Source organism: Colletes latitarsis, chromosome 7 (assembly GCF_051014445.1).
Source record: "Colletes latitarsis isolate SP2378_abdomen chromosome 7, iyColLati1, whole genome shotgun sequence".
Taxonomy (NCBI): Eukaryota; Metazoa; Arthropoda; class Insecta; order Hymenoptera; family Colletidae; genus Colletes; species Colletes latitarsis.
In genome coordinates, this window is record NC_135140.1 from 20,211,968 (window position 1) to 20,225,823 (window position 13,856).

The 13,856-nt window shown below is 45.3% G+C and overlaps 1 protein-coding gene across 1 annotated transcript in view; it reads right to left on the reverse strand.

The window, feature by feature from the left end:
* LOC143343180 (disintegrin and metalloproteinase domain-containing protein 10) overlaps window positions 1-13,856 on the reverse strand; it is a 176,049-nt gene that overhangs the window by 30,829 nt on the left and 131,364 nt on the right. The window contains exons 5-7 of the mRNA XM_076767789.1: window positions 8,144-8,414; window positions 5,988-6,146; window positions 4,311-4,495 (exon numbers count right to left, since the gene is read on the reverse strand). Of these exons, the coding sequence (XP_076623904.1) occupies window positions 4,311-4,495; window positions 5,988-6,146; window positions 8,144-8,414 (615 nt within the window). The remainder of the gene's footprint in view (window positions 1-4,310; window positions 4,496-5,987; window positions 6,147-8,143; window positions 8,415-13,856) is intronic.

The following is a 13,856-nucleotide window of genomic DNA, read 5'->3' on the forward strand; positions in this document are numbered from 1 at the left end:
GTCAGTGGAGTAGATTACATCAGCTTGTGGCCAACCCAGTGGAAAAGGCACGTGTCTGCACCGACCAGTAGAATAGGTTCGTTCTACGAGCGGACAGGTGGAGGAAATATATTCTTGGAGTGGCACGTTGACTGGAATCTGCTTTCGCGAAGTCAGAATATCACGGGGCACGCGAGAGAAGTGAAATCGTGGAAATAAATTTCAGGCAAAATTATTATTTGTCATTATTCGGAAATTGACGATGAACGATTGTCGCGTTACAATTGCTTCATGAATAATGTGAAGAGGAACGAACGAATGGGTCGCGTCGATCCGTCCGAATTGCTCGGGAAAAATCATGCGAATTTATCGTTCGATTATGACACATTATGACGCCGTAATGAGCTTATGTATGTTATTTAATAACAAAGGGCGTATTACTCGCGTCCCGGTTCATGGAACTTTGAGATAAATGGACCTATGGATGTTGTTTCGAGTGCTGAAGCATATACAGTATCGTATTATTATCTGAAATCAGTGGAACAGGTCAATTATTTGTAAGACGTATACTGTATTCTAGTGCAATCTGTTAATGGTAATTCTAAATATAACTCATGAACGTCGCTTCGACTTTCAAAGAATTTTTGTATCGTTCTAAAGAAGTGATATAGGTCAGTTAATAGCCGGACAATCATATTACGTTGCTTTCCAATTCAGCAAAAAATTCTGATAACTAAAACAGTAAACGTATCTGTGGCCATTTAATCACAAACGCCCTATTGTGCCCATTTGTACTATTTAATATTGAAAATATGATTTATTCACGCGACGTTGGTTGTCAAATAATCAATAGTTTTGCCTCCTTCGAAACAAGTGAAATATCGGCCAAACACACGTATTATGAGCTTGTCTAACGTGGAAAGAAATGGATATCAGATGGAGACTCAATTCGTTTTTAATAATATTCGCAAATATACCTGATACAATTCAGTTTTGAACGTCATAATGCGCCCATTTCTATTATTTAATAATGTTGAACGTATTGAAATTTGGCATTCGATGAACCCAGGTCACGGAACATCAAATCGAATATCTACGCTTTATGCACATCACTGACGAAACAGCGTGCGTTGGCGTGTCTCTAAACGAAGTAGAATAGATCAGTCTTTGGTCAGACGATCGTGGAATTTTCTTTCTCAACTCCAAAAAAATTGAAATATTCCAACAATCTTCGACTTGTGTTTTAGAATAATTATTAATTTTGAACAGTGTATTATGTTTGTTGGGTATTATTTAATAACAAGGCGCGTGTCACTGCTCGAAACTCGCGTTTCGACGTTGCTGTTCCACAGGCTGATATCGTAAAAAATAACTCCACAAACAAATGGGAGGGGGGATAACGCGTCGCGTGACAGCTGTCTCGGATATAGCGCTCGGAAATAAAGTTTCCTTCTTTTTTTTTTACGTGAGCCCGCGGATAAGGATCATAAACGCGGCGGTCAGCGTTCCACGTGTAATGACTAACGTTGGAACTTTCCAGCTTCGCTGATATCACCGGCGAGATAGCATTATCGCGGCAATTTTTTCCCCTGTCGCAATAAGAAGAACGCAATTTCGCGCACGAAGAGACCGTGCACAGAAATGTATTATTGCCGGGGCGATAGTTGCATTCATGGCTTCACCGTTTTCGCTGAGTTCATCGTGCTGTCTTGGCTCGAAATATAGCCACTGATGTTTTACTTTAGTCTCGCGGCCGTTTACGTCCTACCCACCCCCCTTGGGGAAAGGAAAAGTGTATGAATGAAATTTAGTGGCTGTTGTTTCTTTTATCAACGATTCTTTATCGGTGTAAAAAATTGAAATGTTACGTTTCGACCTTTCCTTCTTTTTCCTTCTCGTATATTTTATTAGCAGTTAAGAACTATTGTAGGAAATGCGAAAGGAAAAATTGTGATATAGTTAGTTTGCAATTTTATAGGGATACGGCGTGACTGGTGGATTTATCAGCTTCCTTTTCAGTAACCAAACGGAACATAAAGTCGGTACCATACGTGATTTAATCGATAGGTTTTACTCTTTGCTCGTAAATTCCAGACGAAAAATATTGACTCAGGAAATGTATTTTTCCCCAAGGAACTAATAAATCAGAAAATGGCAACGAGGAATTTCCTTCGTGGAATCCAGGGATTCTGTTGTTCGTAACCCTTCGGAAATACTTCGATTTCGAAGCAAATTTTATACTTGATGCGCAAATGCAGTGTAACTAGCGAGTTCGAACTAATCAGTAAACAGAAGTTTCTAATTAAGTTAGCTAAGGACTTGAACAACCTGAGGGGGTAGAATAGTTGTAGTATACCGGTTGTGCTGTTAGAATTGTTGGTGTATTTACACTGGTCAAATTGAAAGGCACGAACGAGCATATAAGAATCAGAAAATTTCGCGAAATGATGTCACAAATATTTTCTGTGTAATTTACTCGATACTGGTGCCTCTCTTTAGATCCTAGACTTCTCCAGGCCCCGGGCTTACACAGGGAGGTTTACTTTTACGCAATAATTGATTCAAGCAACTTTATATTTGACTTTGATCTTCGAATCTTTGGTAGTTTAATTTTTAAAAAGAGTGTCAGGAAATTTGAAGAGGGTTTCGATGTTTTCGTTTGGCGAAGCTCCAGTGGGTAACTCAGTCAACGAATTCTTGAGTCGCTGGAGATCGCCGTGGGGCAATCAGCGGATAGAAGATCGCGATGCAGAGGATGCGAGCCTTAATCGCAGCAATTCCGGATCTCTCGTCAGACAAGAGCGTTTAGCTGGCGGACGGGTTGTACATATCGCGATGGGGAAGAGAGTTAATGCCGTCTAATCCGGGGACAAAGGGAGGCACGTTCCGAGCGGCATTTCCGAGGGGTGGTCGATCGGTCATCCGAAATGCTCGCGTGCAGAGATGGTCCTCCCCGATAATCGCGCGACCATCGTCCCGAAAGCTCGACGCGTTCCTGGCTTACCGTACGCTTGCTACAGGGAAACGGGGTTGGACAGAGAGGATGCCTCGAGGGGGGTGGAGGTGGAGGGAGGGGGAGGACGGAAACGTCGCCGGAAAACCGGCTTTATCCGCGAATCGCACGACGGAAGAGATAGGGAATTCTAAGTAATGCACTGGCCTGGGCCGCGTGTACGCGCGGTCACGCTACGTTAAACACGGCTCAGTCACGAGACACAAATATTTGCTCGCGTTGTTACGGCAGGTGGTGCTGCGTTTAAAGCCCTGGCCGCGCGCGGGGGTGGCGCCCGGAGAGTCGCTGTTACTTAATATTCGTCGGCCGCGCCGGCCAAATGAGATTTTCAGGAACGCTTTCCCCCTTGATTTCACCGTGAGTTTCGATTGTTTCTGCGCCCGGGACAGCAACGGCCGGAATATATTTACGAACGCGCACGAATCTGGTCTACCGGTCGGATAAACCCACGAAAATACTCGAGGAGGTTCTCGAAACGCTAAAATTTTATTCGAAAACCATATGCTCGAGGGTCGATGCTGCACCGTTTCGCCGTAATTCGTTCCAATAAGCGGAAGTGGAGCGAGACAGCCCGTGATCGGACAAGTAGATGAGCACCGCGCAAAGGTCTGACATGTAGATCAATATCGCGTCTGTAGTCGGACGATTGAACAAGTTTATAGCGTGCAAGATAGACCCGTCATTTACCCGGACAGTGAGAAGCTAATTCCCGGCGCCCCGAAGACGATCATTTTTTAAAAGTTTCGAAAAACAAACGGATACGTTTTCGATGGCGCCCGGTAGCCTTACCCGTTTTCCCCTTTTTCATTCATTCTTGATAACCATCGTTCAAAGTTTACGAATTAGGTGTGTGTAGCGGCGCAATAAAGTTCCGCGGAATCAATCGGTCAACGTCAGGCACAGAAACTGACATTAATCGGTCGTAGAGCACGAAGGGACCGCGGTAAGGCTAAGGAACATTCATTTCCTCCGATCGCCGCTGGCAGAAAGTTAGTTTAACTGGAAGGTCCGGGGAAAGTTTTAATTGGTTTGCGAAGTTATTACAGCGGAATGAGACAGAAGACGCGCGCTTGTTAGCCAGAGAGGGAATGCTGCCGATTTCTGTGCCGCGGAGAGGGCGCGAGCTCCCCCGTTCTGCTTCCAAGCTGTCATTGCCATCATAGACTCTTCTTCCTATGATTTATTGAATTTAAACGGAATTATTTTCCAACGTTACGAGCGCCAAGTTGCTCCAAGTATGTGCGAACTTCAACGAGCCGTTCGATCTTCTTCGGGCTCCGTCGTTCGTTCGATTGAAATTTTCTGTCGACAGACTCACCTGTGTACCTGTAAATGGAGTTGACTCGCTGCACGTGGCGGGTCATCACTTCTATACAGGCCTCCTCCGACTTGTAGTGATTGAAAAACGTGTGATCCGCTTGTAGATACAGCATGCAAGTCGTTTTCTTCGGGTCCACGGATGTCCGTTTTCGTAGGACCCTCGAATATCTAGCCCTGTACAGTCTGCACAAAAGAAACAGAATTGGAACTTACCTAATTCCACGTCAAAAACAGATTTTACACACGTGGAGGATGTTTACGTTTGCCCCTGTACATTAACGAGCATTTTCCATACTCCATTCGCACGATACATTTAACAATTTATTTAAATTCCACACTTTGATCGAGAGAGTTTTAAAGTTTTCGCCGAGAAATGCTGGCACAGTCAATTTAACTGTGCGTTTCCATTTATTCGGCTTCAAACGAGTTTCATCCGATACCGCCCGATTGCGAAATTTTAGTTTATTTCATTGCCGACACACCCAACGCCTCCGCCTCGCGTCTCTGTCAGAAATTAGATTTTTAAATTTAAACCCGCCCCTCGAAAAAAAAGCTTCAGGCGCGGAATAACAAGATTCGTACTTCAAAGGCGGACGCGCAATTTCCAATTTATATTTGCGAGGCCGACCGCGATGGAAAAAATAAAGAGTGCGATTTTTGCGCCGCGAGTGTCGGGGTCTCGTCGATACGTGATCTGCAGCCCCGAACAACAAATCAAACCTTTTGAAAAGAGTCGATGGCAGAAACGCCCCGATAAGGATAAACCCGGTCGCGGCAACGTTAAATTGGATCGGCGATAATGGTGTTTGCACTCGATTTTTGACGTTCTCATCGCAGCCCGCCCAGCCCCCTCCTCCGGCGTCGGGATAATCTGACTTTTCTCTGCCGGAAATAGGTGTGCCCTCTAAATGGAAGCGCAAGCATTGCACGGCAAACATTCCGTCGAATCGACGGGACGATAAGTAACCATTGCGCTTTTCTTCCCGACTGCTGGTAACTTTCTTCGGAACCTCGCCTCGTCCGAGGGCCTGCTAGAATATTTCATCGACGTGTTCACCGAGACGAGGTAAATGGAACGAGAGCGGAAGCGTTAAACCAACCGATGGAGGTCGAAAGGTACGAGGGAAAATGTTTGATCGAGAATCAACGACCGTGTATAACGTTCATCGGGTGTCTTCGGTTTTTTTCTACCACCTAGTGTACGGCTGATACGGTGCTTTCGATTAATTTTCCACGCACGTCGCTTCGTTTCATCGCAATCTATTATGCGCTCGATGTAGATTAAAGATAGTATGTAACTAGAACGAGATTCCACTCCTCAGATACACCAGGAGCGTATATAGTCAGATACGTAGACCACTCGCTAATTGAAAAACAAAGTTGACCAGCGATGCGTTTGTCAGACGCGTAGATAAGGCATTCATCGACCAGACAAGTGAAACAGTAAGCCACTGATCGGCTCGGTAGTCTACTGACTCGATCACAAGACGAATGGCCTGGAAATTATTAGCTAGACAAGTAGATTTGTAGCTCATTAGTCGGACAAGTAACTCATTGGTCAAACAAGTGGAGTAGTATCCCATTGATCGGACAAGTGGAGTAGTAGCTCATTGGTCAGACAACCGGAGCAACGCGGCATAAACGACGAATTAAACATATGCACGAGTTCGTTTACCTATCGAGGAGCTCCAGGTTGTGCGAGCTGGCGGTGGGGTCTTTCTTCCTGGCGTCCTTCGGATAGAAACCTGGCTTGGCGCGGGCGTTTCCCTCGTTGTGGGATTGATAAACCGGCAGCATTGTGTCCCCGAGATATCCACTCCACGTCTTGTTCGTCCTGCAAACGATTTTTCGCCTGTGAGCGGGATTGGGAATGTACAACGGGTCCCAGTGAATCCCTCATGCTGAACGAATCGGCTCCGCTAGCCCGGGATAAACGAGAGAAATCGCTGGGAGTACGGGCAGGAAAGATAAGGGTGACATATGTCGAATAATACGTAACAGCCTGGGTGGCAATTTCCTTGGGGGGCTGGGAGAAGGGGGCGTCGTTCTCGTCGGAGACCTCCTTCGATTCGCCCAAGCTCGCTTCAAGACTGCGTCTGGTCACCCCTGTACTCGCGCAAGATTCGCTTAATGCTCTCTTTTTATACCGGTCTGCAGCTCTGTGTGATTTTTTACGAGTCTTTTATGCACCGACGCTGTTTCAATTTTTATTGGTCTTTCGTTGCGCTCGTTTAATTTCTCCGTTGCATGTCGAGCGATTTCCAGAGCAGGCGCGACATGTTTTGGCTTAACTGTCGATTTGCGCTGCGCAAAACACGGGCAAATAATTCTTTTTCAACCATCAATCACTGTAGTTCTCGCGTTAGATTCGACGGAAAGTGAAATCGGTGCGGCACGATCGAAAATTCTTTCGAAAGTTTGTCGCTGGAATAACAAACGACACTGAAACTTTCTTCGGGAGCGACGTCGATTAATTTTTTCGTCTCGATGCGAGGAGAAACGGGGCCAAGGTGGACGATTCGTTGTGCACGCGAGCCCGAAGCGACCGTGGACAGAATAAACGGATGCAAACTCGGGCCACGCAACGGCCAATGGAACCGTACGAACGAAAGTTTATGCGAGCAACGTCCAACTAGCGCGCGACCGAACAGTTTATCTCGTCCAAGAGTAATCGGAACAACTCGTAGTCCCTCCTACCCCGTGTCGCCCCGGAAACTCTTCCTGGACCGCGGCAGTAAACGTTATCATTAATCGACGCCAAGAACCCTTCGAAATCAGCCTCCTCGAAACCTCTGTGCTCTAATTGTGGCGGCGTTCCGTCGCGCACGGCACACGAAAATCATCAGGTTTCCCTGGCAGCCTCTTTGAGCTACGGCGTCCCTACTAATTCTGTTAACTTCGGCCGATAACGCTGCGCGATTAATAGTGCTCCGCTTTGACCTCCGTGATGCAGTAAGCCGCTTTGCGAGATCGAGCCACCGAGATGGAAGGGAGCAGCGCAAAAATGGAAAGCGTAAACCTCTGATGGCTGGCTAGTGTCATTTGAAATTCTATTAAACCGGTCGATGCGTGCTACCCACTGATATTAACTTTATAACGGGTGTATTGAATGTATAACGCGGAGACCGGAGGATATTACGCGTCTAAATTGCACGGTAGACTCTCTTCGGAGCGACGCTTCCGCGTGTGTAACGCGCAACGTCGTTTCCTAAACAGGACGTTGGATACTTTCACTTGCAATTTGTACTCTTCTAGGATATAACGCTCCTTTGGGGAACGTGTTTTCGCAATACTGAACGTTGTATATTGCACTACCAAATCCCTAATGAAGTCTGTGATAGCAAAATGTTATTAATGTCAAACTAGTGTGCATAGATCAGATGTTGGCAAGCAGGTCTGACTAGTTATAGTATAAACTCCTTTCTGTGGACTCAGAGCAAGTGGATTGTACCGTGACCAATCAGACTCACTTGCCAACTTTTAATCTGTACACACTACATGTTTTGCATGCAGGAATTTTAAACAGAGCTGTTCCTTTGACTACAAGAACTGACTTTTGCACTTTCAGCTTCTTTCTAATAGTATTGATGTATTTATTTCTACTGCTGACATGGCTGTCGGCTTTTAATCGTCCACTTCAACGAATATTTCATCACCGTAGAGTCTATCTATAAAAAATGACTTCCGTTCCAGTTTTGTTTTCTGTTTAACGATCGATTAATTTTCTTCTGTACACGTTGCTTTGCTGCTGTCGTCTTCGTTAAATATTCCTGGCTGTGTTCTTGGCCCACCGATGTAACAAACGTCCGGTTTAAGTGTAGAAGCTCTTACCTAAGTTCGTCCAGCATGTTTTCCCGGAGGAGTTCGCTGGCACACGGGTATCCACCGGGACGAGGAACGCTCACGTCCACCGAACGATAGGCGATCGTGTGGTGGTGCTCGGTGTCAATGTCGTCGTTCTTCTCGCCATCCTGGCGATGGCACACCAGCGGAGCGTATCTGCTGGCAGGTTCGATGTAGATCTCGTCGGACGCGGTGAAGATCGTTCCGTCGAAGAGGCCCTCCTCCGTCACGATCCCGTGAACCGACGAATTCTCGTCGTCTGAAAGCGAAAGAATAAAAGACGCACCGTTAATTCCGATATTACTGACTTTCACCGCGTGACGATAAAACGATTCCCCCTACCCCCTGTTCCCGTTTACGATATTTTCTTTTCTCGCAGTTCCCGATACTCCTTTCACGAAATGTTATCGTCCCGAGACGACGAGTCTTGCGTTGATATCTCCCAGCGGCCCTCCAAGTCGGCCCCGGCCATCTTTCCCCCGAGCACCGCAACCGCGGCTCGTAAATCGTGAGATTTACGCGTACAAGAGCCGCGTACGAGGGAATCAGCGTTTATATCACGTTTGCTCGGGCTCTCCGTGGTCCCCGACGAACAACCGTGAATTTATATTCGGTTGATTCGTTGCATCATCGTAACGTATCAGATCGATGACGCATCGACGGTTCACGCGCGTGCGATTCGGTCGTTCCGGCTTTTACGTCCTCCCATTCTCGCCTCTTCTACCGTTGTTTTAAAACGCAAACCGCGGAGAAGATTTTTTTCAGGGACGCGTTCCCTTTTGCATTCAAACGGCGACAAAATTTACGCAAACGCGCGTCTTGCGACGCCGCGGCGTTCGCTGCTCGAGCTCGGTTTAATATCGCGATTAAACGAGTGCAAACGCCCACGGGAATATATTATTCAGTGTTCGATAATTAATTGGCATTCGCTGAGGGTATTAAATGAGTGCCGGTGCACGTACGTAACACAATACGTGCCGGTTGTGTGTATTTAAATCGAAGGGATGAAAGGATCTAGTCCAATTCGTATTCTATTGCAAGTTCTATACAGTTCGGTACAAAAGAAAGTAATAGGTCTGATTATATGCAGAATCATTATCGTTGTTCCTGATTTTAATCTTCTTAATCGATCAAAACGTATTCCTTAACGGAATATCGGAGCACCCGTTAGATCCGTTTGTTTCATTCCTGGGAACCGTTCGAATCCGTCGACACTTTATCTCCATCATCTATTTAGATCCCTCTATTGGATACCCCGAACGCATCAGAAACGTATTCCCGCGCACGCTCGTGGAATTTCTATGTCGATCAAATCGCGCCTAGCGAGCTTTTTGCTAGTCAAACTTACCGGTATTTTCCCGCAAGTGCGCGGTTAATTGAATTTTTTATACCACAACGCCTGATATTCCGTCAAATTACTAACAGTTGATTAATTCGAGGGAAATCGACGCCTCGTTTCGACTTGGCGGATAACGCGTCTTCGGAGAACGAGGAATTTCGACAACGTCAGCGGAGCGGTCAATTTCGATGTAATCAATCGCCACGTTACACGGAATTCTATGGGTAATTCTACCAGCGGCCAGCAACGCCATTAACGTTGATTTCGACATGTATAGCAACACCGTTCGCAGCGTTTCGTTGCGCGGCGGTATTGCGATTCAGCCAACGTTTACACGGAAACGTGGAATTTAAGCGACGAGTGTAATTAGTATCCCTTCAAGTTTCCATGAAAATCGATCAACAATGTGAACGATAATGGAGTGTATAAATTTGGCTGATTATCCAGCCCTTCGTAGCACGAACGAAAATATTTTTGGTTCTCTGTCGACGTGCAAGAATCGAAAATGAAAAGCAACAATAGATAATGTAAACCGTGACTGAAAAGTCGCGGTCTATTTTCCTTTACGCGATCGATATGCGAATATTTTTAGTTGGAAAAATAATTTTACGATCCGCGATATTGGAGGGCGCGTACGGTTCTGAGAGTTCCACCGAGTACGTCGTTTCGTCGCGTGTTTTTACAATCGGCTCGGTGGACGATAAATTCCGAAACGACACCGGTCACGGTTTGCTTTAAAGATTTCCGTTTCGAGCCCCGATGTCCCGTGACCAGTTCGGTTATTCTTCTATAAGCGAGCACAGCTGGGGATTGCTGGGAGTGCGGTCTCCTATCGGGATTCGAGCCCCTCGTTCCGTGTCGTTGTTGCCGAGAGCTCTGTGTACAAATAGACGGTAAAACGGAGAAAGTATACTCAAGGAATGGGGGAGAATCTCGCTCGAGGAATAAGCTTTTGCTGCGATGTTTGCGGTTGCAAACAACGTGCAATTACGAGGAATATACTTTTAATTGGGAAGGATTTAACCCGGACAGATAAAGTAAGAAATGGGTCTGAAAGGCTAGCACAGAGAACGTCGATAACTACTTCTTTCTACGTCCAAAATTCCTACCTCACCCTCACTGTACTACAAAAACTCTGAAAACACTTAGAAACATTATACCGAGAAGATTATGATGAAATTCAAGGCGACAGTCTTTGGATCCGACGAGAACATGTAAAATCAAGTAGAATTGACCATGTATGGTCAGACGTGGACTAATATTTCGCGGTATTTCGTCGATGTCTGACCATATATGCTCTTGTACTACTTGATTACGTTCAGGACCTCTTCGATACGTATCTCATTTTGTCTTGCTCCAGTGTTTAATGTAAAGTCAATAACAAAGGGACGAACAAATTTTTCTCGTCGGTTTAAGGACAAAGTATCGCGTGACCAAGTGAAAATACTGAAAACGCACGCACCACAGGGTAACGCGTACTTTGAGGAGTGTTATAGTATGCCCGAACAGGGCGGATCGGATAAAACACAAATCTCGGGAATCACTCGACACTCCCACGCTGTATCTCTGTGCGCCAAAGGCGAATTCTAAAGAGCAAACATAGAGCCCCGGTGTTCAATGGTGACCAATCAACCGTGATGCGCCCGTGAGCGCAGCTGTATTCGTGTATCAATGAAAGCGTCGAGGCGCCGCTGGAGAACGGGAAGGAGGCGGAACCTCATGTATCCGTTCAAGTGAAAACTATGTATTTCGGCGCATCGGTAAATCAATGGGCTTTTGATCGCGCCGCCTCGATAATTGCTGGCAGCTTCTAACTGGGCAGCCCGTCCGGGCTGCCAGGCTGACTCTAGTTACCAAGGTTGGCAACACTGCACCCGCCGCGATCCATTACCTTCGGTTATTCGGGCATATCGCTGGCAGCGTGCCGGTTATTTTATCGAAGGAAAATTAATTCCGTGAAAAGCAGCCACTTCGATGACAGGAATCGTCATCGTTATCGACGTTTTGCCCCGATCGCAACTCGAACTCTGCGTCAGGGAGTTAGATAAACATGGATTAGCGGTATTAAGTAACCAGATCCGGGGCAGGAGCAGCAGATAGCAAGATCCAAATTGGGGATGTTAAGTAGTTTCAACTGGACTAGGGATGTTGGGTAGCTACACTTGCGTGAGGAATGTCAGGAATGCCAGGTGGTGATAACTGGGTTAGAGATGGTCGTTATATCTGTGTTGGGGAGTAGCGGGGAACTAGATTCGTAATATCGGGTTGTTAGATCTGGGTTAGGGGTATTAGGTAGTTACACCTGCGCTGGAGGTGTTAAGTATCTACACGAAGGTTAGGAATTTCAGGAATACCAGATAGCGATAACCAGGTTAATTATGCCATTTGGGTTGGAGATGTTGAGTCTCCAGAACTATAGATGCTTTACCCTTCGGAAACAAGATCAGCTGGTTGGGGACCAGTTAATGTTTGAAGATTTTTCTGTGTCCTGCACGAACAGGGGAGTGTCGAGACCTCGAGGAAGGCCTGGGAAGAAACCTGTCTGTGGAAAATTTACTGTCGAAGGCCACGGTCGACACAGATAAGTGGGGCCTATTCCTGGGGTTCTCTAAAAGAGTAATGGAGGCCAAAGAAACGAAGGAAAGAGAATATGAGCTGCAAACGAGAGCTCGTCCTGGCCCCTAAGGTACCCTCGTTAGTCTCGTTTTCTTTCATGGCGGGCTGATATTTACACAGAGCACACATCGCGTTTTTCATTTTTATCGATTACGATTCTGTTTCGTTTTATTTCACCTATTGATTTCATTGACTATTCGTAGCTAGTTATGGATGTGGAGTACTTAGACCTGGGTTATGGATTAGAACTATTTGTACACGTTGGGTGCTCGAATCTGTTTTCTACGTTGATTTCAAACCTATGCAAACGCAAAGAGAATGTTTCAGAACGTGACTCTAATCAGTAGAATTCAGATCGTAGTGCAAACAAAGCTTTGTGCCGAACAAAATGCAAAGGATAACGTCTTGTCCAATTTTGTCCAACTGGTCCGTAGTCTCTTCTCAAGGAAACTGCGACGGGGGGGAGTCGCGGCGGTAAACTCGTGTAATTGTTGAATCTCATTTGAATAGGGAAGTTCGTAATTCTCGGAAAAGTCTATTGTTGCCGGGGAAACCGTTGGCAACAAAGGAACCTGGATGAACGATTGAAGCTTTATACACGAATTATCGAGATGCGTTTATAGCAAGGCTGAATAGGGACCGAGGGTGACGATGGATGTAAACAGCCATCATTGTTTTAGACGTGGACCGTTAAAAGACGTCTTCCAGACAACTCTGTTTTATCAAACTTAATTGATCCATAACGCTAACTTGGCGTTAATAAACTTTGACGTAGCATTTTGTCCGTGGACCAATACAGACACAATGACTTTGTCGTTAATGGATTAAATAAAAGGTGTTGCAAAGTCATTTTGCATTTCTAAGGGGTAAAAGAAACTTGAAACAAACGTCTTTACGTTTATTCTTGTCGCAAGTCTCGAACAGTCGACTGAACTGAAAATATAAAATGCTTGTGCATAATTATACAGGGTGTTCGGCAAAAAATTATCAACATTTAAAGTTCCGCTTGTAGAACGGCAATCTCCGAATAGCTGAGGTCGCGCAATAGTACTTTTTACCACATACGAGATGTACGAATAGACCTTACACCTTATGGACTTTCGTGGCTCAATCTGATCGCCATACTGATCGGAAAATTTTTCGACGAAAAAAAACAATTTCAAAACGTTCTGAAAAAATTATTTTCAGTTGCAGGGGTCAATTACAATCATTTTTGGTGAATAGACATACCCCCGAAATCCTAACCATTTTCGAGAATAAAATTCAGCAAGTGGACAAATTTTTTGATAAAATTGAAAACTTTCGAATCGTTTTAGAAAAATTATTTTCGATTGCAGGGATCAATTGCAAGCATTTTTGGTCAACAGACATACCCCCGAAATCCTACTCAGTTTGGAGAAAAAAATTCCTTACCGAAAATATAATGTCTGACTATACCATTGATATGTTTCCCTGAAATTTCATGCGTATGTTTAAAACGTCACAACTTCTGAACGGATTGAAGGATTTTAATGTTTAAAAAGGCAAACAACGCGTAGTGACGGAGCTCTAATGCCCCAGAAAAATGGGTCGAAAAAGTACATTGAATGTAAGGTCTACTCCTATACTTCTTCTGTGGTGAGAACTACTATCGTCTTATTGTGGCCTTTAAAATCTCTCATTAAAATTGTTCCCAGGGGTGGTCAAGCACCCTGTATATGCGTCTGGTTCAAAATAATTAAAATATGTGCACGTAGAAATTATAAC